Genomic DNA, 27,837 nt, shown 5'->3' on the forward strand with positions numbered 1-27,837 from the left:
TTTTCTTGATTTTTTTCTTTATTTTCAGACATTTCTCCATTCAGCATATAGATGTATTAAACAGCAAAATAATCTGAAGATGGAGGCGCAGATTCTGCATTTGCTTTGGTCGGGTTAGTAAAAAATAAGTGCCTAGAAAGGTCATTGAGCTTTAGTTCATTACGTCCAGAGGACAAAGCAGATCCCGTAACAGACGAACGTCCGGATTATTTGGGTTTCTTGTCCTTACTCAGACGATCGGCGAATTCTACCAAAGTCCTTGTGGGGCGGCCGGACATGCCCTTGCGCAGATAAGGGACCTCATCCTTGTTTGACATGACTCCGGCTATATCCAGGTGACCCCAGTGCGGGGACGTGACAAACTCCTTCAAGAAAGCTGCGGCCGTGCACGCACCCCCAGATCTGCGAGAAGAAAACCACATATTAGTGTCTGTAGAGCAAGATACTTTACCTCAAGTATATTACTGATGTTGAATTATAGTTTGTTTTTTAATCTACAAAAAAAAGGGATTTCTGGTGGCTCCCGGTAACCAAAAGAACATAGTGGTAGCTTAGTTGACAGTAATACAATTTAAAGGGGGGGAATTTCCAGGATTTTGCAGATTCCTGGAAATTCCCTTTATCACATCAATTCGATACCGGAGCCGATCTTTATCACCACAGCCCATTGTGCCATCTGATAAGTGCGGAGTTGGGACTCTGTGGCGTTGCCAGCGCCTAGGGTAGGACAAGTATTTTACGCCACCTTAGCCATGAACCATTAGCGATCCCTTACACCCCTCCACCTGTCCAGGTGTCATTACAGATTACACTTTGACCCTCTATTTCTACTTCTTGCTGAAGTCCTAAATAAAAAGTTATCCGTAGTTAACCTTCACGCTATCCATAAACTTAGCTCTTGTCCCAACTCTAGCCCTAACCCCAGTTAGGTTTAGAAAAAGAGTAAACATCGCAGTATTCAATTATAAACACAGCATTACTCAATAATCTGTATTCATTAGTTGATAGTCTTCTGTCAGCTCTGTTTCTGCCTATACAGAGCGCAGCATTTGCAGCTAAGACAAATTTGTCATCCGCTGCTGCGCTGTGCATAAGCAGTGACTGAGATGACAAAGCTCAATTAATGATAAAGTTCTCTATATCCTCATCTAACGTTTTTCCAATCTATAGATACATTTTTGGATATTATTTTAAAAGGTATATTCCCATGACACATATTGATGGCATATCCGGTGGGGGTGCAGGAACCCCAACCCCATCCTACCTAATACGGCTCTCGCCAATCATTGCTATAGGAAGTCCAATAACAGATCATCAAATCTGGACCTCTGTTTTGGCGATAGACGCAGGTCTCAGAGGTGAGGTCTTTGAGATGCTTATGTGGATATAATTTTTTACTGAGGAAAGAGTATAGACTTTTTTGAAACTTACTACAACCACTATAGTTACATCCATTACCTGCTGTACTTCCCGACGTTATTGAGGTCTGCGAGGGGCGACTCAGTCACTTGTTTAGTGTAATGCTCAAAGAGAGGCATTCTCCATACACGATCCCCAGTCACAATGCTTGCCTGGAAAGAGAATGAAATGGTAGTAAATTCAGGTCTAGATACATATTTAACGCTTCCCACATCGGGTGCAGGTGTACAGAGTTCTCTCAGGAGCGGAGCCTCCTCCATACAGAACAGATGCTGGCAGTGCTATACAGCCGGCAACAGCAACAACCAGAGCTAGCTCAGCTCGCTGTATGACAACAGCACTTAAATAGTGCTGGATGGTGTGGGAGGCAACTACAAGGTGTCGATGGGTTTCTTGGCAGCCAGAAACCTACTGAAGGCTCTCATTGCCTCCATCTTCGTACTCCTTTGCAGCCTCGCCTGAGTTTAATAGGTGATTGCTAATTTTACTATATACAGTACAAGTTCAAAGTCCCCTAGGGGAATTAAATAAAATAAAAAAAAATGCCATGACAGTTTGAATCACATCCCCTTTTCCTGATCAGAATATATTTGGTATCACTGCAACATTAAGAAAAAAAAAACAACCCACAAAATTTTAAAAATTACACTGGTGTTACCAGGTCATTTATTGTACAAAAAAAAAAAAAAAAAAACAACAACAACAAAAAAATCCGCACACGGCTATGTTGATGGGCAAATAAAAGTTATTGGAATAAGGAAAGAAAGAAAAAAAAAAAAAAGGTGGAAGTGAAAAATGATTCAGACAGACGGGGAGAAAGAGAACGCCATGACAAGAAGATAGAAAGTAAATGTTTCCAACCTCTTGAAGGTGATTCCAAAGCCAAGAAGAATTGGTGAACACTCCAGTGGCTGCGGATCCCAGGGCCACGTCCATTGCACCTAAACAACAATTCTCGGTGAGCAGCGCTCCTCATGACAGGACAGATGCCTACATACAGCTGTATTCTGTGTCATTATTGTATTATAATCCTACACAAGTAGAGTACAAGCGAAACGGATAAAGCCGGACTCCATCTGCTCCCATCACATCCCGGACACTGGGTTAGTCTGCTGACATTTCTCTCACCATTCTCATTCCAACTAATTGCAGCCGCCGTAAAGCATGCACCACCATACAGACAATATAAAGGTAAAGTAAAAAAATATATACAGCTAAAGAAAAAAAACAAAACATTTTTCTTTACTACATACATTATATTTATGAAACTCAAATTAAAGAGGATTCTCCAGTGAAAATTCTAAGTTATTACCTATCCATGTTATTGGTGATAACTTACTGATCGTGGGGGTCTGAGCCCAAAGACCCGCATTAAATCAGCAAAGCAGGAACTTTTTATCCCTGATGGGTTTTTTTTATTCCCGTATGGAGCGGCAGGTTGGATGCTTGACTGATGCTCCCACCTCTTGTGGGGCTGCCAGAAAAAGCCAAGTGCAGGGCTGAGCAGCCCCATAGAGGATGAGCAGAGCGGCGGTCGGACATCTGCTCTGCCGCTCTATTTTAAGAAAGATAAAAATTCCTGGGTCAGACCCTCGCCGATCAGTAAGTGATTATCTACTCTGAGCTGGAGAGGGGAATATGGCTTGCTTACGCCCGCCCAACTTATCAAAAGTGGAGGTGATTCTTCCGCCAGAAGTGTTACTCCAGTCCCAATTCTGGCGAGGCACATGGATCCGCACTCCACTGATACTATGCGTTAAACTCCTGAAGGGACATACGACTCAGACATACGAAGTACCTTTCATTATGTGTACGCAGCTCACATACCTGTTAATGTCGCTGCATTTACGATAGCTCTTGCATTAAAGTTGTGTGCATAACACAGAGCGTCCGCCAGCAGCAGCCGTCCCTCCGCGTCCGTGTTATCTACCTGTAAGGAAACATCAACAGTAATGGATTTACTACTTTTCTAATTACAAATAAAACAAACCAAGTTGCTGTTCAGATCTGATAAGTAATGATCCTTTGCCCCGCACTTATTTATTTAGAGGATATGGACATCTTAAAGGGGTTGTCTGATAGACATTTATAAAAGGGCATTATAAGCACCTTTAACCCCTAACCACTTTTGTAATTTGCATTATTATTATAAAATCTTCTATCATTCTTCCAATATCTGTCATTCTTTTTCTTTAATTCCTGTGATGTTTCATTTCAGGGGAGTCTCAAAACAGGATGTCACAGGAGGACGGCCCTGCACTCGATTCTACACAGCTTCTATCACCCTCCCGAAACAGGATGTCACAGGAGGATGGCCCTGCACTCGATTCTACGCAGCTTCTATCACCCTCCCGAAACAGGATGTCACAGGAGGATGGCCCTGCACTCGATTCTACCCAGCTTCTATCACCCTCCCGAAACAGGATGTCACAGGAGGACGGCCCTGCACTCGATTCTACACAGCTTCTATCACCCTCCCGAAACAGGATGTCACAGGAGGATGGCCCTGCACTCGATTCTACGCAGCTTCTATCACCCTCCCGAAACAGGATGTCACAGGAGGATGGCCCTGCACTCGATTCTACCCAGCTTCTATCACCCTCCCGAAACAGGATGTCACAGGAGGATGGCCCTGCACTCGATTCTACTCAGCTCCTGTCACCTCCCTGAAACAGGATGTCAACAGGGGGCGGCGCTGTTGTTACTTCTCCACAGCTTCTATCACCTTTAAGGGTTAACTCTATCGGGTAGCAGCTTGGAACACGAAGACACAAGGTTTTTATATTCTAGACTGAATAAGGTTTATTATTTACTGGATTCACAGTAGTGAAAACAAAACCATTAACCTAAATCTCTAGCCAAGTCCAGGCGCTAACTAAGCAATACAGACTCTGGCTACTCAGGCACGGCTGAGATAGTCCCAGTTCAAATCACACAAAACAGCTAATGTCCATAGCAGCCAGTGATACTTGCAGTTTGGTGCACACGGCCTGTGCAGTCTTTTCTCAGAGAGATTTTGGCCTGTCTCTGCAGCGCCAACATAATTCTACTTTGCTCAGCTTCCCCCAGCTGACGGACCAGTAAGCACATGGCCTGGTTCTAGTCATAGCTATCCAGGTGCAGCTAATCCGGACGTGAACTGCTAGGATTTGACCCTAGTTTTCCTGGCTTTCCTACATACCGCATCTGAAACAAATCATCATGAGGTCAGCACTGCTGTCACTTACCATAGCTGTCCCGTGATGACAGGAGAAGCGACTGCAGCTTCCATGGCTGCTGCCTCACTTCATCTCTGCGGCAGGCTCACATCTTCAGTGAGCCGATTCAAATTTTTATTTGAATTTTAACCTTTTACTGTATTCTGTAGTCCCCTACGGGGACTTAAACCTGCAAACATCTGACCGCTTGTACTATACACAGCAATACTAAAATATTGTGGAATATAGTAAAAATCATCACACTCATCGGAGCACTGTCATGAAAGGCATAAGGAGTCTTCAGCAGACTCCCGGCTGTCATGTCAACCCATTGTGAGAAAGCGTTCACCTCGCTCAGGACGTGAGCTGTGAATGCCGCTGTCAAAGACTGACAGCTAAATTTAACAGGTTAACACCTGTGGACAGAGCTCCGCTCCACACAAGGATGTTAAGGGGCAGATGATGGCTGAATACCACAGCTATCATCTGCCAGGAAAGATGCAACCTCAGTTCCTGAGCCTGCATCAAAGACAGGGCGCAGACACATGACATACTAGTATATCATATGTCGGTGAGGGGTAAAAACAATACATTTGCTTGTGTGATAAGGGGTTCAGTACTGGACTAGTGGAAAGGAATCAGAGTACTAATGCTACACAATGCACCCGGGGCTCTGAGACTCATGATACGTCACTGACTATACATGACAAATGTATGGCCACTTTTCAGTGTCAGGATGGAGGGCCACTTTGAACCTGATAAGACTACTATCTATGGCTCAGAATGACAAGTTTTGGGCTTGTTCTCCTCCCTTGGTTTGGGCTTGTTCTCCTCCCTTGGTTTGGGCTTGTTCTCCTCCCTTGTTTTGCGTTGTTGATACAGAACACTTTCCAGCTTCACATTGACCATGCACATCTAATAGTCTAACCCTTCCTGGGCCCTATTACACATGGCCCTAAGTTACAGCGAGATTAGCGCGTAAACCCAGCGGCCATATCTCCACTTATATCATGTTTACTAGAGACCCAAAATCTGAATAAACCTAGTGCAAAGCTGATACAGGTGCATCTCACCAAATTAGAATACCATCAAAAAGTTAATTTATTTTAGTTCTTCATTACAAAAAGTGAAACTCATATATTATATAGAGTCATTACAAACAGAGTGATCCATTTCAAGTGCTTATTTCTGTTAATGTTGATGATTATGGCTTACAGCCAATGAAAATACAAAAGTCATTATCTCAGTAAATTAGAATACTTTATAACAACAGCTAGAAAAATGTTTTTAAAATCCGAAAAGTTGTCCTACTGAAATGTATGTTCAGTAAATGCCCTCAATACTTGGTCGGGGCTCCTTTTGCATCAATGCGATCAGCCTGTGCCACTGCTGAGGTGTTATGGAAGCCCAGGTGGCTTTGATAGCAGCCTTCAGCTCGTCTGCATTGTTGGGTCTGGTGTCTCATCTTCCACTTGACAATACCCCATAGATTCTCTATGGGGTTAAGGTCATGCGAGTTTGCTGCCAATCAAGCACAGTGATACTGTTGTTTGTAAACCAGGTATTAGTACTTTTGGCAGTGTGGACAGGGGCCAAGTCCTTCTGGAGCAACAAATTTCTATCTCCAAAATGCTTGTCGGCAGAGGGAACCATGACGTATTCTAAGATTTCCTGGTAGACGGCTGCGCTGACTTTGGTCTTGATAAAACACAGTGGACCTACACCAGCAGATGTCATGGCTCCCCAAACCATCACTGATTGTGGAAACTTCACACTAGACCTCAAGCAGCTTGGATTGTGGCCTCTCCACTTTTCCTTCAGACTCTGGAACCTTGATTTATAAATGAAAACTGGAACTCTGGGACCTTGTGGAGTGTCTGTCAAGTTAGCAGTCTTCCCCATGATTGTAGAGCCTACTGAAACAGACTAAGGTACCTTTTTAAATGCTTAGGAAGCCTTTGCAGGTGTTTGTTAATTATTTTAATTTACTGAGATAATGACTTTTGTGTTTTCATTGGCTGTAAGCCATAATCATCAACATTAACAGAAATAAACACTTGAAATAGATCACTCTGTTTGTAATGACTCCATATAATATGAAGAACTAAAATAAATTAACTTTTTGATGATATTCTAATTTAGTGAGATGCACCTGTATATCTTATTAGTCATGGCCATTACACGCCGACTACACAGAATAATGGCTGTCAGTACAGCCGGCAATGGGAGAAGATTACCTGGATGGTCTTCCCGTTCTTGGCCTTCACCACATCCCCGGGCTTATTAGCTCTGCCGCTGGGCATATTTTCACACAGTGGAGCCAAACCTTACAGGACGAGATTTACCCCCATCATTATTTTTACAGAAAAATATTGAGGAAAGAGAAAAGCATTAGAGACAAGGAGTAGAGAATGATCTATAGAAAACCCAAGACCAATTCTGAGTAATTATAATGGCAGCCGTTTGGGAGACTCTTGGCCGGACTCCTACTGTTCTGATAAGAAGCTTCTGCCTGACGGGAGTTTTACTTAATAGCAAATAGATTTTTAAGTAATTTATTGCAAGATAATTTTAAATATAAAAAGGTCACAAAAAGGTTTGTCCATGGGAAATAATCCAATATTGCATGTTTTTTTTTTTTTTTTGCCTGATTTTCATTTGCACCTGTTTTAAAGTCTATTTTTATATCTGTTCACCCGTCTTTTTTTTCCCTTTCTGTGCCCATCATTGGTTTTCAGGAGTTTTTGTCCAATTCACCAATGGATTAAAAAAAAAAAAAAAAAAAAAATTTGAGTGCAGATATATATTCCAATTTAACAGTTCAAGCAACTGCTTGAACCATTGTGAAGAAACTTCAAATACCACAAGTCAAAAAAAAGAAAAAAAGAGGCAAAATGAAGAATTAGGCCAATGAGGTTCTTTTATAAAAAGTGTACCTCCAGTTTCAAAACATTTTTTACATATCATACGTACATGTTTGAAGTTTTGATCAGTGAGGGTATGGGAGTTGAGCCCCCCCCACTGATCCATGAAATGAAGGGTCAGCGACACTAAGCTCAGTTGTGCCCTCGGAGGGGCAGGGTTAGCATTGTATATCCTCTTAGAAAGTAAATAAGTGGTTTCTGCACTTCAACCCCACCAATCAAAACCCCTCTTTACTTAAACTGGAGGTGTACATGTTTTAGAACCAATTTTTTTTTAAAATTGTTCCAATGCATTTAAAACAAATAGATTTTTCAAATATCCCTCCGATTGGTGTACACAGCTCTCGGCCAGACATATGCGTTTCCATTGGTGACAAATAAAATGACATAAAATTAAAAATGAATAAAACCCTGGTTGCAATTTTCATATAGCCTTTTAAACAACTAAAATCAAACGATAAATACCATATTTTTCGGACTATAAGACGCTCCTTACCATAAGACACACATTAGGTCTAGACAGCACAAAATAGGGAAAAAAGATTTTTCCCGTTAATTAAAACTTCCCTGATAAAGTGGAGAGGTCATGATCACCAAGTTTAATGCACTAGGGTAGAATAGGATCCTAAATAGATCCCTATGACATGTGCCCACCCCAGATGAACACACACTTAAAAGGGGTATTCCCATCTCCAAGACCTTATCCTAATATGTAGTAGGTGTAATAATAATATTAGCAAATATCTCCAATTAAAAATGTGGTCTAGTTTTTCTGAGTCGCTGTGTCTTTCCTCATGTGCAGGGCATTGCAGGACCTTGGGTATCCATGGTTACGACCACTGATAAAGTGACAGTTAGCTAGCTGCTAGTGGTTGTAACCGTGGATACCTAAGGTCCTGCAATGCATGCACATGAGGTAAGTGGCATAGTGAATCAAAAATACTATATTATATTTCTAATTGGAGGTATTTGCTAATATTATTTCACCTACTACATATTGGGTTAGGATCTTGGAGATGGGAATACCCCTTTAAGTTGAACTTGATGCAGCTGAAACCCTGCCTTCCCGTAGCCAACCAATACAATTGCTGTGTGGGCGGGGTTTCAGCCGCCAAACACCGTAATATTACCCCCAGCGAGAGCCAGATCCTTCCGGCGGCTCTGTAGAGGGTCATTTGCGAATCACTAGTGTCTGCATTCTTCTCCATCACAGGAAGCCGCCTCCAGAATATAAGAGTTTTTCTTACTAAGAAGTGCATCTGATAATTTTTTTTTGATAACCACATTTACTTACCGATGAGGTTAATGGGTAACTTGAGAGTTGCAGCAGTCAAGATGGCAGAACAGACTGTCGCTGCACCACCCATATCCGCTCTCATTGCATCCATTCCAGAGGATGGCTTCAAGGAAATCCCACCACTTAGAAAAAGAGACATTTTAGGGTCAGTGGAACTTTCAAAAAGGCTCTGCATAAAGCTTTCCCCTTAGGCCTGTATAAAAAAAGTACACATACACACCAAGAACTTACATAATGAACTCCATTAAAGCATTTGAACAGCATGGAAGGAGCCCTACATGAGTTGGGCTTGGCACTGTCCACTGTAATATATAGTCTGCACCGGATTCATCAGAAGGACGTGCGCTCAGCTGATATATTTGCTGCACGGGGCAGGGACTGTGCCAGTAGTAATACATTTCCTCCATCATCTAGGTACACACAGGTTCCTCCATACTGTCCAATTGTCGTCTGCAAGTATCTTGTAGGGTCACGCAACCCAATGTCGTACTGTACGTGATACGTCTCTGACCTGTCAAAAGTGACTCCTTTCCCAACAAATACAAGAGGAGAATCGTTAGGATCCCGGCTGCCAGTATAATGCATTTCCAGGAAAACCGGGGGCTCATCAGATCCTTTGGCCACACTTAAAAACGCTCCCATTTGTTGCTCTTCTATCCAGGACTTTGATCTAAGAAATGAAAGTGGAAATCTATCACTGCATGGCAATTTCATCTGGTCACTAACTATAGTCTATTGGTAAAAAAAAAAAAAAAAATTGCAACATAGCATGTATTCACGGACTAATAATATATTTAGAATAGCCCCTAGACAAAGCATTTCTTGGGAAACGCGCGTCGGGAGTGAGAGGTCCCTGTTTTGTTTATCCCACATCTCATTATGTGTGCAATATTACAGCAGATATGTTCACAGTCTTACCTTGTGAACACCTTAACCTCGTCCACCAATGCTCCAGTCTTCTGCTGAATTATCTCTGCAAATTTTGAAGGAGTCATATAATTCGCTGGAGATTCCATCAAGTAACGAGCCAAGTTCTGCCCCTTCGCAAATGAAACTCCTTTTTGCCAGGCATCTAGTTCTTCACTAAATATAACAAATCATTCCTGGTAAATACGCCACTTGTTAGACACAAAAATGATTTTTTTATCTTTATTTTTTCAACTTTATGGAGCCGTCTACTGGTTTTCTAATCTGCAGCGCATACGCAAAAAAAAAAAAAAAAATACTGCTCTTACACAGGTACACCTTTTGTTATTATACCCATATTCTCTGAGAATAGCATGATGTAGGGAGTAGAGAGTCTGATTACAGCAATTTGTCACTTACTAGACTGCTTGGTGCAGTTTTGATAAAATCCCCGTTTTCTGCTGCTGATATAGTAGTGCTATGAATGCTGAGCTGTGCATAACCCACCCCACATACCTGATTTGCAGCTTTCTGCCTATGCACAGTATATACAGGAAGCTGCCAATCAGTGGTGGGTCAGTGTTACACAGATTAGCTGGACTGCCTGACACACTACATCTATTACTCCAGTGATAAAACACTGATTGTATTGAAACTACAGCAAGCTGCTGAGCAAGTGACATCACTGGAATCAGGGTCTCTGCCCCTACAATATGCTGCTTTCAGATTACATAGCAAAACCCTGCTGACAGATTCCTTTTAACCCCTTCCCGACCCGTGTCACACCGTTTGGGACATGGAAAACAGTTCGTTCCCGACCCATGTCACAGCGTGTGTGACATGGAGGGAAAGAGCCCCTGCGAGCGGGGTCGCTCAGGTGTCACAGTTGCTACTGCAACTAGACAACCTGTAGTTGACCCCACAGGGGGTGGATTAACCCCCCCGTGCCTAAAACCCCTCCGATTGGCAGTTTCACTTTCACTTTTAGTGAAACTGCCAATCGGAATGAATGAAATATTTCACCAATGGAAATTGGTGAAATATTTACTTTCTGGGCATGGCCTGATGCTTATAGCATCAGCCATTGGCTGGGGGGAGTGTCACCTCTGTGTCACCCCCCCAGATCTGATTGGGGGCTAGCGTCACATGGACACTAGCTCCAATCAGATGTCGAGCGGTGTATTTACTATGGCTGACCAAACTTTCCAGATCCATCCCTTCCGTGGAGCCAGAGGAGTTTGGTCACGCCGATCCGCTGCTGCCACAGATCATCTGCCCCGCCGCCGATCGTCTGCCACCTCCATCGCCGCCACCGATCCTCTGCACCCGCCGCTGCTGATCTGCCGCCGACCCCCTGCACCCGCTGCATCCCCCCCCTTATCAGATTTCCAGCCCCCACTTCCCCCCCCACCCCCCCCTCCACCCCCCTTCCACCCCAGTCCCAATTTCTCACCTGTACCCCGACCTCCGCTCCCTCCCTCTCCCACGTCTTCATCCACCGGCTGCTGCTCTCCTTCTGACAGCCGGTGGACTGTGATCACAGGCAGCAGCAGACTCAGTGTAAATCTCCTGTGCCTGTGATCACACCACCATCCCCCAGTCCCAGGGATCACACCATCATCCCCCAGTCCTAGTGATCTCACCCACCATCCCCCAGTCCTAGTGATCTCACCCCCCCAGTGATCACCCGCCCCCTCCCCCGTCCGAGTGATCACCCCCCCTGCTGCTGCCAGCTACTGCCTGCCGGCCCCTACCCCCCTTGCTGCTGCCGGCTCCTGCCCCAGTGATACCCCCCCTGCTGCTGTTGGCTCTTCTATCTCCTCAGCCCCCCCCTGCGCCCCGTGCGCCTGAGCGCGCCCCCTCCTGCGCCCCGTGCGCCTGAGCGCGCCCCCTCCTGCGCCCCGTGCGCCTGAGCGCGCCCCCTCCTGCGCCCCGTACGCCTGAGCACGCCCCCTCCTGCGCCCCGTGCGCCTGAGCACGCCCCCTCCTGCGCCCCGTGCGCCTGAGCACGCCCCCTCCTGCGCCCCGTACGCCTGAGCACGCCCCCTCCTGCACCCCGTACGCCTGAGCACGCCCCCTCCTGCGCCCCGTACGCCTGAGCGCGCCCCCTCCTGCGCCCCGTACGCCTCCACACGTGATTTACACCAAGCACTCACACATACACACGTACACTCATACTAATAATAAAGTTTAGATTTTTTTTTTCCCCACAGCACACAAAATGTCCCGCCCGTCCCGCCCTAGGGCGTACTCAGCTGAGGAGGCATATTCATTTATTGCCTCCGAAGCTGATAGTGAGGGAGAGGACCCCACGTTCCTCTATTCCTCTCATTCTTCCTCCTCCAGTGACACCGAGCCGGCACCAAGACGACGTCAGAGGTCAAGGCATCGTCCGGAGGCCGTGGAAGAAGACCCACAGCCATCTGTAAGTAACCCTCAACCTGGTGCTAGTCAAGCCCAACCTAGCACCAGTGCCCCGGTGTGGACCCCCGTCCCTGAAAATTACGCTCCGCGGATTCCTGATTTCCTTCCCCAATCAGGAATCCAGTTCGAGACAGCAAACCTCAGGGAAATAGACTTTTTCAAAGTCTATTTCTCTGAGGCCATTGTCAGTCTCATGGTGGAGCAGACTAACATTTACGCCCAACAATTTTTGTCTGCAAACCCAAATTCAATGTTTTCTACTTGGAGTCCCGTTGACTCAGTAGAAATGTTAAAATATTGGGGACTGGTACTTCACATGGGGATTGTGAAGAAACCAGAAATCCGTCAATACTGGAGTACCGATATTTTATATCAAACTCCAGTGTTCGGAATGGTTATCACCCGCAAAAGATTTGAGGTCATTCACAAATTTTTGCATTTCAGGGATAACACGGACAGCCTTCCCCGCGATGACCTGAATTTTGACAGACTGTTCAAAATTCGTCCGGTCATAGAACACTTCAGCAACAAGTTTGCTGAAGTGTACGTTCCCCAAAGGGAAATTTCTGTGGATGAATCCCTCATCCACTTCAAAGGGAGGCTTCAATTCCGACAATACCTGCCCAGTAAGAGGGCCAGGTACGGAATAAAGCTCTACAAGCTGTGCGAGAGTGCCTCAGGGTACACTCACAGCTTTAGAGTTTACGAAGGAAAGGATTCGAGGATTCAGCCCCCAGAATGTCCACCTGCTCTGAAGGTAAGTGGGAAAATAGTGTGGGATTTGATCCGCCCACTGCTTGATAAAGGTTACCATCTATACGTTGATAACTTTTATACAAGCATTCCCCTATTTCAGTCCCTCTCTGCCAGAGCTACCGCCGCTTGCGGTACTGTGCGCAGAACCAAGAGGGGTCTCCCTTTGACGCTAATTGAGCAGGTTTTCCCAAAGGGTGAGAGCCGAGCTCAATGTAGCGGCAACATGGTTGTGGTGAAGTACAAAGACAAAAGGGACGTCTTTTTCTTGACCACAATCCATGGTCCCGGCACCACGGCCACCAACGTTAGAGGTACCCCAGCACCGGTCCGCAAACCGGACTGTGCCCTGGGGTACAACAAGCACATGGGGGGAGTTGATCTTTCTGATCAAGTCCTCCAGCCCTACAGTGCGATGAGGAAGGCGAAAGTCTGGTATAAAAAACTGGCCGTGCACATCGTTCAAATGGCACTGTATAATGCATACGTGCTGTCACGATGTGCAGGCCAGACCACCAACACCTTCCTCAACTTCCAGGAGGCAGTGATAAAGGCCCTGATTTTTAGAAGCGAAGAAGAAGCGGGCCCCAGCACCCCTGGAACTCGAGTCTCCCGTGTGGTACCAGGGCAACATTTTCCTGGTGAGGTCACGGTAAGAAAAAGGTGCCGGGTCTGCCATAAAAGGGGGATAAGAAAGGTCACCCGTTTCCAATGTGAAACGTGTCCTGATAAACCGGGACTGTGTTTGAATGAATGTTTCAAAATTCATCACATGTCCCCGGACTAAACACATCCTGACCTTCCCTACAGAACTCACCCACACTAGCATGACATACAAAACATCACGCACACACACAACAACCTCACGTACACTACAACACACACCAACCTATGTCAGGTTGGTGTGTGTGTTGTAGTGTATGTGAGGTTGTTTGTGTGTGTGTGGTGTATACACCACACCACACACCAAACTCACATACACTACATCTAGATAAGTTCCCTGGGGGGTCTAGTTTCCAAAATAGGGTCACTTGTGGGGGAGCTTCAATGTTTACACACAGGGGCTCTCCAAACGCAACATGGTTCCAATTTGTTAGCGGACACCATGTCGTGTTTGGACAGCCCCTGTGTGCCGAAACATTGGAGCTCCCCCACAAGTCACCCCATTTTGGAAACTAGAACCCCCAAGGCACCTATCTAGATGCATAGTGAGCACTTGGAACCCCCAAGTGCTTCACAAATTGATTCGTAAAAATGAAAAAGTATTTTTTTTCCACTTTTTCATTTTTACGAATCAATTTGTGAAGCACCTGGGGGTTCCAACTGCTCACTATGCATCTAGATAGGTGCCTTGGGGGATCTAGTTTCCAAAATGGGGTCACTTATGGGGGAGCTCCAATGTTTACACACACAGGTGCTCTCCAAACGCAACATGGTTCCAATTTGTTAGCGGACACCATGTCGTGTTTGGACAGCCCCTGTGTGCCGAAACATTGGAGCTCCCCCACAAGTCACCCCATTTTGGAAACTAGACCCCCCAAGGCACCTATCTAGATGCATAGTGAGCACTTGGAACCCCCAGGTGCTTCACAAATTAATCCGTAAAAATGAAAAAGTATTTTTTTTTCCACTTTTTCATTTTTACGAATCAATTTGTGAAGCACCTGGGGGTTCCAAGTGCTCACTATGCATCTAGATAGGTGCCTTGGGGGGTCTAGTTTCCAAAATGGGGTCACTTATGGGGGAGCTCCAATGTTTAGGCACACAGGAGCTCTTTAAACGCAACATGGTGTCCGCTAACAATTTGAGCCGAAATTGTTAGCGGACACCATGTTGCGTTTGGAGAGGCCCTGTGTGCCAAAACATTGGAGCTCCCCCACAAGTGACCCCATTTTGGAAACTAGACCCCCCAAGGCACCTATCTAGATGCATAGTGAGCACTTGGAACCCCCAGGTGCTTCACAAATTAATCCGTAAAAATTAAAAATACTTTTTTTTTTTTTTTTTTTTTACAAAAAAATTCTTTTAGCCTATTTTTTTTAATTTTCACATAGGTAACAGGATAAAATGCATCCTAAAATTTGTTGGGCAATTTCTCCTGAGTACACCGATACCTCATATGTGGTCATAAACCACTGTTTGGGCGCATGGCAGGGCTCAGAAGGGAAGGAGCGCAATTTGACTTTTGGAGCTAATTTTCCAATCAAAAAGTGAAATGGCGCTCCTTCCCTTCTGAGCCCTGTCGTGTGCCCAAACAGTGGTTTATGACCACATATGAGGTATTGGTTTACTCAGGAGAAAATGGCCAACAAATTTTAGGATGCATTTTACCCTGTTACCCATGTGAAAATTAAAAAATTTAGGCTAGAAAAAAAATTTTGTTAGAAAAATTAAAATGTTCATTTTTTTCTTCCATTTTGCTTTAGTTCCTGTGATGCACCTGAAGGGTTAATAATCTTCATGAATGTAGTTTTGAGTAGCTTGAGGGGTGCAGTTTTTGGAATGGTGTCACTTTTGGGTGTTTTCTGTCATGTACACCCCTCAAAGGGACTTCAAATGTGATGTGGTCACTAAAAAAAATGGCTTTGCAAATTTTGCTGGAAAAAAGAAAATTTGCTGATGAACTTTGAACCCTTCTAACTTCCTACAAAAATTTTTTATTTTTTTTCAAAATTGTGCTGATGTAAAGTAGACATGTGGGAAATGTTATTTATTAACTATTTTGTGTCACATCACTCTCTAGTTTAGCAGAATAAAAATTCAAAATTTGAAAATTGCAAAATTTTCAAAATTTTTCCCATATTTTTGATTTTTTCACAAATAAACGCAAATATTATCGACCTAAATTTAATACTAACATGAAGCCCAATATGTCACGAAAAAACAATCTCAGAATCGCTAGGATCCGTTGAAGTGTTCCAGAGTTTTTAATTCATAAAGGGACACTGGTCAGAATTGACAAAAATGCCAAGGTCTTTAGGGTCAAAATAGGCTGGGTCCTGAAGGGGTTAATGTACAAATAAATAAAAAAAAAAAAAAAAAAAAAACAACCACACTGCAAACACTAGCTGATATAGAAGATTTACTATACGGAAACTTAAGTAATTCTATTCAGGACAATCGTATATTAGTGACAACTATAAAGAGCGCCTTGGACTTCGGTGGATGCACCAGGACCATTCATTTTAATTAAGACTGTGTAATGCATCATTTCTCCTGTGGTGGCGCTGTGAGGAAATAGAACTCTTACTGCTGCAGTCCCTCAGATTACAACTATCATGTTAGTACGTATGTAGATAAAAACTGGAATGATATAGGGTTTTATCCAGATTACAAAAGAAAGAGTAAAAACAGGATTTGCTTTGTTAGTTTGTAAGCAAAGATGGCTGCTGCAGATCCACCAAACAGATTGTAAGCAAACTTGGAGATGAAAGTGGATGTAAAACTGCGCTGCCGAGAATCCAATATACAATAGGAGAACAGATGCGGTTTTATTTGTCCACGCGTTTCGAGGGGATTATACCTTTTCATCAGGATAAACCACAAGGATCGGGTACAACTTGCAAAAATGTGGGAATAAACACTACATTCAAAAAAGAGGTGCGCAAAAATGATCCTCCATGGTCATATGACCAGCACATCACCTGCTCTTATCGGCATAATACATGGTAACACAATTGCACAAAGTTGGAAGTTAAATAGATAAATTAATTTGTTACCATGTATTATGCCGATTCTCGGCAGCACAGTTTTACATCAACTACTGTATAGGAATCAGCAGCTGGTTGTACACAAAAAAAAAAGTATTTTCCAAAGTGCAGATAATTCTAGACCAAATCTACTGCAGACGACTCGGGAAACGTTATGCAAAATGCCTGTCTTGAACTTCAGTTGCCCCTACTGGAAGAAAAGGTGTGACCTTACGTACGCCATTACATTTTGGGGATAGTTAATCCTCTGCTTTTCCCATAAAGAGGCACAGAAGTTACAGCACAACTAAGATGTTACTGCAGTTGATTTACAATGTAGAGCGCCTAGAGGAAACACAAATATAATAAAATATAATATAATATATATATGAAGAGCTCACTGATCCTTTGTAGGAAATGTTTCTGTGACTCAGTGGTTAGCACTGCAGCCTTGCGGCGCTGGGGTCCTGGGTTCAAATCCCACCAAGGACAACATCTGCAAGGAGTTTTTATGTTCTCCCTGGGTTTGTGTGGGTTTCCTCCGGGTTCTCCGGTTTCTTCCCACTCCATACACATACTGATAGGGAATGTAGATTGTGAGCTCCAATGGGGACAGTGCCCATAATGTCTGTAAAGCGCTGGGGAATTAATGGCGCTATATAAGTGAGTAAAATAAACTATACCTTCCATACAGCTTTGTTGAGACTTTTTTCTTCTTTTTGGCCTTAAGTTCATCATATTCATATAACCCCAGAACGGCCCCTTCTGCCGCGGCCTGAGCGTCTCCGCAGGGGTCAACTTCGACATTTGCAATCTCCAAATCCTGCATGTGCCGACAGCCCACTGGATGGGAAAGCAAAAGACAAATACATTCAGAAGTCAGAGTACGTAAAGCCGCCGCACACATTAGATGTCCGGCTGACCGCTAACGCTCCGGACTCCTCTGTCCATGGCCGTTCGTTCCCTCTATGAGAGGGCCGCTGTCAGACTCCTCCAGCATCAGCTCATCTCCAGGGAGAACAAAGGATCAATCCTTTTAAAGCAGGTGGCCGGCCTGTCACAGGCCCCCGTACACTGACTCACTGCTGACCCCTTAGACACAGGCAGGGTCAGACCATTTTAGTGTAATATGTATTTGGGCCTATATTCACATTTACACTATTATTTCCAATAATTAACAATCACAATAATAAACAAACAAAATAAAGCAGCACGCTGAGAAATTTGTCCATTTTTCGGCAGGAAAAATAATAAAAAAGACAATTCTGGCTGCATACACCAGCAACAGACATAGGATTCTTTTTTGCGTAGAAATATGTATTTAGAGCTTAAAATATTTTTTTTTAAATTGCTTTTAATTATTTTTTTTGCACAGTTTAGCTTTTTCAGGCTCTTAGTTTTCCTGCACATTTTTGATGTGGTCTGCGGTCATAAATCAGATGAGTGAAGAAAAAGATAGAAGAATTACAAACTCTCTCAGACCAAGCTCACTGATTCACCTGCTGAAGTATAAAGAGAATCACTGCCAAAAATACAAAGGTCGCGTTAACCACAGCCGCGGTCACGACTAGTCACACATTACCTGATACCGCAGCCCTAATGTTCTCCTTGCTTTCATTCCAGAGCTCCTGGTGATGGACGCCTGCCGACTGCTTACCCAATCCCACCATCACCACACTGGGGAAATCCTGCCATTGAAAGAAAGACTTGGTTATGACTGGATAAAACTCTGTTCACACTTGACTAGTACAATCATGTAGAAATATGACAGATATACCAAATGCCAAGATGAAATGTGGTGAGAATGTCACCATAGTGTACATTCACTTAGGACAAACTGAAGCCGGTCTGAGGGTCACAAGCAACCCTTTCGCGGTCTTGTGTGGACTGGGACAGCCAAAGGGATGGAAACAGTGGAGTACCGCCTGGTATGGCATATGGCGTCACTATTTTAACAGAATCTGCAACCTCAGATACTGTTGAACACAATGGTGGAACAGGCAGCAGCAGTCAGCTCCCTGCTCCACCAGTCAGACTGTGCGACTGAGACTCAGTGCAGCAGGCAGGATGACATTGCTAGATCATGCCCGTTTCGCTGAGCCGCAGTACACACAGCAAAGCCCAGTGCAGCACATGGGGGAAACAGTGCGAGGCGAGTGGCAATTATTTTTATTGTCAGTCACTTGTGCGAGGGGACATCATTCTGTGAGTGAGGGAGGGCTGTGGGGCGGCCATTGCACTTTTTGTGGAGGGGAGGCTTTGGTAACCCTCACGCTGTGTGCTGAAAAGGGTTAGGTGATCCCTCATGCTGCATGTAGGGGGGGGGGGGCGGCGTTGTGGGGTCCATCATGCCGCGTGTCGGTGGAAGGCTGTGAGGGGGCACATCGTGCCGCGTGTCGGTGGAAGGCTGTGAGGGGGCACATCGTGCCGCGTGTCGGAAGGCTGTGAGGGGGCACATCGTGCCGCGTGTCGGTGGAAGGCTGTGAGGGGGCACATCGTGCCGCGTGTCGGTGGAAGGCTGTGAGGGGGCACATCGTGCCGCGGGAAGGCAGTGAGGGGGCACATCGTGCCGCGGGAAGGCAGTGAGGGGGCACATCGTGCCGCGGGAAGGCAGTGAGGGGGCACATCGTGCCGCGGGAAGGCAGTGAGGGGGCACATCGTGCCGCGGGAAGGCAGTGAGGGGGCACATCGTGCCGCGGGAAGGCAGTGAGGGGGCACATCGTGCCGCGGGAAGGCAGTGAGGGGGCACATCGTGCCGCGGGAAGGCAGTGAGGGGGCACATCGTGCCGCGTGTCGGTGGAAGGCTGTGAGGGGGCACATCGTGCCGCGTGTCGGTGGAAGGCTGTGAGGGGGCACATCGTGCCGCGTGTCGGTGGAAGGCTGTGAGGGGGCACATCGTGCCGCGTGTCGGTGGAAGGCTGTGAGGGGGCACATCGTGCCGTGTGTCGGTGGAGGGCTGTGAGGGGGCACATCGTGCCGTGTGTCAGTGGAGGGCTGTGAGGGGGCACATCATACTGTGTTGTGTGTGTGTGGGGGGAGGCTGTCGATTATGGTTCAGGAGCTGAATAACAGGCTCTGTATGATTATAGAAAAAACAGTAACTGATAAGGTTCTGATTAGCTGTTCCTGATAAGAGTAAACCTTACAATAATCCCTATTGTAACATGTATTAGCAGTAGCAGCCAGACAACATACTTAATTCTACGCAATATTGAGTGCTAAAAATGTATATAAAATATTATTAACATTGAAGAGAATTTATTTTAGTCTATTGGTTCGGCCCTACTCAGACAGTCTCATGTCACCTTTTGGGATAAATCAGTTGTTCAGACCTGACACAGAATAATGATACGGCAGAAAGCAAACCCACAAAAGTGCTGTCTATACCCCATCCGTCACCTGACCTACATACAGAAAATGGCATCATGAGTAATACACAACTATAGGACAGTCTGTAACCATGGGGACACATAGGTCTGCATAAGAACTTTATACATAAAACAAAGTTCAATTTTACTTTTATTTTGGGTAGGATTATATGCTGGAATCCCATAATCTTGGTTAATCATTGCCATTATATATTATATTAATAGATAATTACACTCCACATAGTAATAATGAGAACCTGCCTCATGCAAACCATAAAATACTCGCGTCTTCCCCTTCTTCAGTGCAGGCCCGGACCTGTAAAGGAAGAAAATGGCTTAGTATGGGGGATGATGGGGTGGGAGTGATCTTCATTATACTCAGGGGATATCGGATTTTTACCTTGTCAGCTGATGTCGCAGTTTTCCTGAAACAGCATTGTCGAAATTGTCTGCCGCCCGGGTAAGAGGCAGACTGTCATCCTCCTTATTCTTTTCATATACGCCGAGAACGAGCCCCTAGAAGATAAAGATGTAAAATAGTTGAGCCAAGGCCACCAGGCCATACTACGGATCCGTGATGTGCAATATGGCGCCATAATGGACACCCATACCATTCATAAAAGGCTTCTTCATGCTTCCCCACTACCATGGTATGACTAAACAGCATTTAATCGTAATCATCCAGACGTAAATTCAGTAGGCCAGGAGATATACGCTATTATCTTTATGATGAATTTTGAATTTATGTGTTTTTCTTTGGTTGGTCAAGAAACAGACTATTATTTGTATAAGCCTGGATGTGGACACCCTGAGTTGATATTTACTGCAACTTATTGTCTGCTAACTTTGCAAGACAGGGACGCAGTGTCACTGAACAATGAGGTTTGCTAATATGTTGATTACCATTATATAAGTCCTTGTGGCTTGCTGACCTGCAGAGCAGTAGAGGACAAACTAGGCAAATTTATTAAATGCTCAAACAATGAGAGAGGAACTCCTAACACCTGCCCCCCTGACCTGTGGATGATGACATGAACCACAGATGTGAATATAAAAAGGGATCCCTATCCTTCTAAGAGGGACACATATTTGACTCTACAGGATGTCAGCTTAGGGGAACATGGCCCCAGCTGGAAGAACACAGATCTGCTCCATTAACCATCACTGAAACTCATGGATACGCTCAGAGAAGCCAGGTTGGGACCCTCCGGTCACCTGGCCCCATGGATACGCTCGGAGAAGCCAGGTTGGGACCCTCCGGTCACCTGGCCCCATGGATACGCTTGGAGAAGCCAGGTTGGGACCCTCCGGTCACCTGGCCCCATGGATACGCTTGGAGAAGCCAGGTTGGGACCCTCCGGTCACCTGGCCACATACTTCCATGGACTGTTAGCTACCTAAGCTTGTCGTCACCGCTGCTCTGTGGGTGCCCGCCAAAAGCGGGGTGCCACTGGTGGGGGTAGTCGGCCCTGGAAGCCCCAAAGTCTCAGCTGCTCTAATCCCGGCGAGTCAGCGGAATGGTGAGACTCTAACTTGCGCCATCTTGTGTATTTGCTGGGACTTTTCTATAGGTTATTGTAAAACTTTATTGAACCACAAAGCGGACAACGCTGTTTTACCCTCACCCTGTGTTGTCTGAGTAGTATTATGCCCACGGAAGACCCAGTGTCTCCACCAACACAAGGCTTTTAGGAGGAAAAGGAAAAATCACAGAGGTGACAAACCATAGTAGGCACTGTGGTCCATGCACACAGCTTTGTAACATGTAAATGTGGCCATCAGCAAATCTGGGGAGCCAAAAAACAAAACAAAAAAATAAAAAAACGATTCATTTTAAAATCAATGTATTGGATTCAGTTTTCAATCATTTATGACCCATGGAAAAAAATAAATTCTAATGCTATTATGAATGGTTGGGTGGCATTCAGTTGAATGGGTGAGTTTGATCAAATAAAGATTAGACATGTTGCTGGTATTTTTGTTTTGTCTTTCTGTGCTAGGTTCCCAAGAGGAGATTTGGTGAGTTTTTGACGCTGCAGAATTTCTGCACCTATTATTAAAATTAGGTTACTTGCGGTTTTTCATTGAGTTTTTGTGTGCATTAATTTACAAGTGTTTTTTTTTTGTCTCTTTTTGTTGTGTCTTGCTGTAAATAAAGCTGCTATGTTTTTGATACTTCCCGATATTTGGCTTTGACAAAAACTTTAGTGATACAGTCCTGTGCGGATTACATGTGTTTTTGATTTGTTTATGCATGTGCGTTCTTTACGTGCTCATTTTCCGCATCTAATGGAAGTCTATGAGGAAAATCTGCACAGAAAACTCAGTGTATCTGGAAGAGAAATTGTCATTTAGATGTGAAACCCGCACCGCAGGTCAGTTTATGCGAGTAAAATAAAAGCTCAGTGGGCAGGAGATCTCTAGAAATCCCATCCACTGGAGCTGTAAGACGCTGCGGTTTGACACAGCTTAAAATATACATCATCAAAAACGCATCATGGGAACGCCGCCTTAGACACGGTCAGCAGAAAAAGCTGCGGCGGTTGGATCGACATAAATGAGAAGACAGGTTACCTACAATGGCTGAAATGCTTATTATTCCCCAGTGCCCTAATATGCCAGATACAGCACGGGCATCCTCCACCATACCCTGCATAGAGGACGGGGAAAGCAACATGCAAACAAGATATCGTCGTAGCACGATACAAATGTGTGCAGACGTGAACAGGTTAAAGGAAGTGATTGCAGTCAGTGAGATGAGGGGGGTTTGCATTATAGCAGGTTTTTACCTTGCGGCCAGAGTTGTAGGATTGTGCAGACTGGGAGAATGTTCTGCAGCAGCTCCTGTGTACACTGCTGTGGAGCACCGCTCTGAGGGGCTGCAGCATGATCTCTGCTCTTGAGTGTCAGGAGCTGTCACTGAGGTTCAGCTTGTGTCCTTTAACATGTGCATAGAGACCCAGGATAATGACATCATCAGCCAGAGACACATAAAGCCCTGCCTCCTCTCTCCTGCCTGCACAGCACAAAGCCAGAATATTACATGGAGACCAGCCACAGGCAGCACAAACTTCTCACAGCTCATAGGTGCCACCTTGTGGCAGTATACCATACTGCAAGACCCTAAAATCTACAAACTCTTCTAAGGGCTCATTCAGATGTCTGTTTTTTTTCTTATATGTGAAGAATAAAAGCAGACCGCGTTCCATCAGTGTACTGGATCAGATTTTACCCATCAATGTTAAGCCACCTTGCTGTTCATATCTTGTTTTTTGAACAGTTTTCTTCCTCTTCAGCTGCATGTTACCTCTTTGAGGCGTATATCTGAATTCCACTCAGAATTTCACACATCAAGTCAAATAGCTGCAAAAAAAATAATAATTGCATAAACATAAAATAAAACGTTTAAAACACTACTCAGGAAAATGAAAACTTTTCCCGAAGCTGTTTCCACTTGAAAAACTTGTTGTTTTTGAACTAAAAAAACCCTCTGAATTTAGCCTTTATTATATGCAAAAAAAACACTGGTGGTGATTTCTCAAACTTCTCCCCACAGACAGAGAAAAACAGACATCACTGGGATGCAACTAGGACGCCATTATTGTGCTGTCTGTTTTTTTTCACATACTGATGGGTAAAACTCGATCCACAAATCGGATGAAATTCAGACATGTCTCAGTGTTTTGTGTTTTTTTTTTTTTACAGACAATCGGCAAAAAAAGGACACGTGAAAAGCCCCCTACAGTATCGTGGCTACATGTTCTATCAGAAAAACAGGAGTTTGAATAAGACTTAAAGCAAAACCTCAAAGGATCTAAAATTAAAGGGACTGTCCACCTTTGGGGGCAATTTATTCCCTTACTTAAATGCATGTAATTATGGCTAAAGATCATTTTTGTAATTGTGTTTTATTAAAAAAAATGTTGCATCATTTGCCTTTATAGCCTCTGTGCTGCGCTGTCTATTGCTGATTGAGTAAGGCCTCATTCAGACATCAGTGATTTTTCTTTAATGCAAAAAGCAGTCCTGGTTTCATCAGTATTTGATTCCAATTTTCATCAGTGTTTGATTCTAATTTTCATCAGAGTTTGATCAGTGTCACTTTCTTCCCCTGTTTTTCAAGACATATATGGAAAAGTAAATTTGTGTCATCCAAAACTACAACAAGCCTCATATGGCTAAAAAAAAGCTCTTGTAAGAAAAGAAGGATGAAAACAAAAGCACAAAAACAAAAAAAATTGCCTCTTTGGAAAGGAGTTATTGTGCAATTGATCCCTCAGCATAAGGGCTCTTTCACACGTCAGTATCTCCGGTACTAGTGGTGATAGTTTCCTCACGTACTAGAGACACTGACACACACCGACCCATTCAAATGATTGGGTCTGTGCACATGTCAGTGTTCTTTCACGGACCGTGTGTCCGTGTGCTCCACGCGCAGATAAGTCCTTTTTTTGCGGACACACGGTCTGAAAAAGTGCCTCATGCTGAACACACACAGATGATATCCGTGTGTCATCAATGTGACACGGACCGACGCCTGGCAATCAGCGGTACAGTTAGCGCTGTTCCAAAGAGCCGATGCTGAACTGCCGTCGTCATTGTTCCCAGCACCAGCAGGGACAATGATGAGGATAGTGGTAGTCTGATCCCGCAGTGTCCCCACCTGTAAGAATAAGAATAAAATAATAAAATCCATGCACTCATCTCTCCTAGGTGTCCCTCGCTGCAATCGATGCGACCGCTGACGCCGAGGAGCCGGGGATAATGAGCGGCTCCGGAGCTGCACTCTATGAGTGACAGGACACCGCTCCTGAGCTGCAGCTCTGGAGTTGCTCATTCTCCCCGGCTCCTCGGCATCAGTAGTCGCACTACATTGTCCCTGCTGGTGCTGATCGCAGCGCCAGCAGGAACTATGATTAGGGCAGTATCCAGTACCCGGCCCTTGGGAACAGCGCTACCTGAGGCGCTGATTCCCAGGTGCCGGTCCGTGTGATCCTGATGCTGCACACGGGCGGCACACAGTTGCCACACGTGTGACACACATGGATGTCTCCGGTACTGTTTTTTCGGGTACCGGAAATATCCGGACATGTGAAACCGGCCTTAGGACAGGTGCAGAAGACCATGTATTCTCACATCTGAGAGAATAGGGTCAATAATGTAAATTACCCTGATCAGAGTGTGATCAGAGTGTGATCCTATTGTCCCGGACGAGGATAAGACGGAGAAAAACATTTCTCCATCTTCTGGATGGTGTCAGTGTGTTGAAATCGGACTGCACTCAGATGTCATCCAAGTGCAGTCTGATGTTTTCCACTCACTCATTGGCTTGCATGGCCGAGTGTGATCCAAATATCGGATCAAACTTGTGTGTGCAGTGTATTTTTCTTCTGACAATGTGTGTCCAAGGAATAAATTGGACATGTTCAAAGCCCCATAGAATAAGATTGGTTCGGGTGTGATCCTATGTTTTGTCAGATCGCACTCGGACAGCAGATATGCTGGTCTGCACCTGGCCTAACTCTTCATCCAAAGAAAATGAGAGGATGGATTTGTCCCCTGTGTGGACACAAACCAGCACTCACACGGTCTCCAGTGTATCAATTGCTACAAGGCCTCCTGTGCTCTGAGTACACGCTGCTGGTTCTGTATTCTGAAGAGCTAGTAGGAGAACAAGAGAGAAGTACGGCTCCTGCTAGTACAGTAACTTCATGATTTATGCTGGGTCATACAAGCCGGCAGCAGAGAGGCTCACATTAGGGTATGTGCACACATTATCTATTTGCAGCAGATATTTCTGCAGCAAAAATGTGTGTTTTGGCAGGAAAAACACTGCGGAAAACACCATGTTTTGTTTGTGTTTTCGATGCTTTTTTCCTGATTCATTTAAATGAATGAAAAACGCTGAAAGAATTGACATGATAGATAGGAAACTGCTTCAAATCTGCAAGAAAAATATAAGCAGCGTGTACATGAGACTTCAGAAATCTCAATCATTTTGCAGGTACAGTAAAACAGCAAAAACATACTGGGAAAAATGCAGCAAAAACGGCAAGTGTGAATAGGAGGTTACAAGCTTAGGAAGTTGTGCAGCGAGCGGGCTCAGCACTGGGGGCGTCTGTGGATGGTATAGGTCCGAGTGAGTGAGGACCAGCGGTAGCAGACACCCACCCAGGAGCACTCGTGATGTCTGAGCAAAGCCTAACATGAAATACAGAAAACAATACTGAACATGGGGGCTTCTGGTTGGGGAAGTCCAGATGAAATACAAAGTGGATCCAGCGTGATGTAGTCTAAATGAGTATTTATTGACAAAAAGTACTCAAAAATATAAAAAACAACAAACAGGCATAAAGTGGGGGGTAAAATGTCCATGTAATGCGTTTTAATGGGGGACCGGTGTCTTCATCAGGCATAATACGGGATAACACTTGTCAACTACAATGTACAACCCTAATACAGGGCCTGAAAATGTCCAGTTAGTTACAGCATTATATACTGCGGCTCAGAGCCGGGGCCTTATCTGCGTCCTCCTCTCCGGAGCCGAATACTCGGATGAATTAAGTAATCAGAGTAACATGATCCATTCAGCTGAAAGATGACTCTGTCCATGGAGTTCAGCTTTCTGTCCCTGCATCCAGCCAGACTTGTATTAGCAGAATCATTATGTGGTTGGTTACAAATTCAATCCCTGGGTCACATTCTGCTGGTCTCAAACATTCCTTTAGAAACATGTGCACCACTTCTGCATTTTTTAACCCCTTCACCCCCAAAACCTGTTTTCACCTTCATGACCAGGCAAATTTTACAATTCTGACCAGTGTCACTTTATGCGGTAATAACTCTTGAACGTTTCAATGTTTCCCAGTGATTCTGAGATAATTTTTTCGTGACACATTGTACTTTATGTTAGTGGTAAATTTAGGTCAATATTTTTTGCGTTTATTTGTGAAAATATTGGAAACTTGGTGAAAATATTGAAAATTTTGCAATTTTAAAATTTGTATGCCCTTAAACCAGAGAGATATATCACACAAAATAGTTAATAAATAACATTTACCACATGTCTACTTTACATCTGCATCATTTTTGAAACTTTTTTTTGTTTGTTAGGAAATTAGAAGGGTTAACCCCTTTCTGACATGTGACCTAATAGTATGTCATGGTGACTTGAGCCGACTGGACCAATGACGTACTATTAGGTTATGGTTTTTAATGCGGTCCCGCGACCAAAGTTGCGGTGATCGCATTAAATTTCTGGCGCCATCTTACCTCAGGGTAGATGGTGCCGGCATCCAAGGGGGTGTCGCAGCCCCCCCCGCACCCAAGATCACTGTGATTGGATGTTCAATACTGAACAGCCTGTCACAGCATTCTCACTGTTTCCGGCAATCAGATTACCCTTGTGAAAATATCTTTTTTAACATTTTTGAGGAAAAAATGTTTTTTTTTTAATTTTCACAAGTCAACATTATAATTTTCTGTGAGGCACCTGGGGGTTCAAAGTGTTCACCACACCTCTAAATAAATTCATTGGGGGTCTAGTTTCCAAAAGGGGGCACTTGTTGGGCATTTCCACTGTTTAGGCCCATCAGGGGCTCTCCAAACGCGACATGGGGTCCGCTGTCAATTAGAGCCAGTTTTGCATTGAAAACGTCAATTGGCGCTCCTTCCCTTCTGAGCCCTGCTGTACGCCCAAACAATGGCTTCCCCCACATATGAGGTATCGGCATACTCAGGAGAAATAGCACAACAACTTTTGGGGTCCAATTTCTCCTGGTACCCTCATGAAAATAAAAACATTGTGGTGAAAAGATTGTTTTTGTGGAAAAAAAATGATTTTTTTTTTCACGGCTCTAC

The 27,837-nt window shown here is 44.6% G+C and overlaps 1 protein-coding gene across 1 annotated transcript; it reads right to left on the reverse strand.

The window, feature by feature from the left end:
- Positions 1-22,983, reverse strand: LAP3 (leucine aminopeptidase 3). Its single transcript, XM_073647105.1, has 13 exons — positions 22,767-22,983; positions 20,378-20,493; positions 20,239-20,293; positions 18,192-18,297; positions 17,293-17,452; positions 9,756-9,920; positions 9,349-9,507; positions 8,835-8,959; positions 6,854-6,942; positions 3,247-3,349; positions 2,281-2,360; positions 1,459-1,571; positions 1-402 (listed from the first exon to the last, which is right to left on the reverse strand). The coding sequence occupies exons 1-13, from the start codon at positions 22,863-22,865 to the stop codon at positions 207-209; spliced, it is 1,566 nt and encodes a 521-aa protein (XP_073503206.1). The 5' UTR covers positions 22,866-22,983; the 3' UTR covers positions 1-206.
- Positions 22,984-27,837: the final 4,854 nt, after the last annotated feature.

This window comes from Phyllobates terribilis, unplaced genomic scaffold (genome assembly GCF_046119375.1).
Source record: "Phyllobates terribilis strain yellow unplaced genomic scaffold, ASM4611937v1 Scaffold_1__5_contigs__length_1240528914, whole genome shotgun sequence".
NCBI classification, from domain to species: Eukaryota; Metazoa; Chordata; class Amphibia; order Anura; family Dendrobatidae; genus Phyllobates; species Phyllobates terribilis.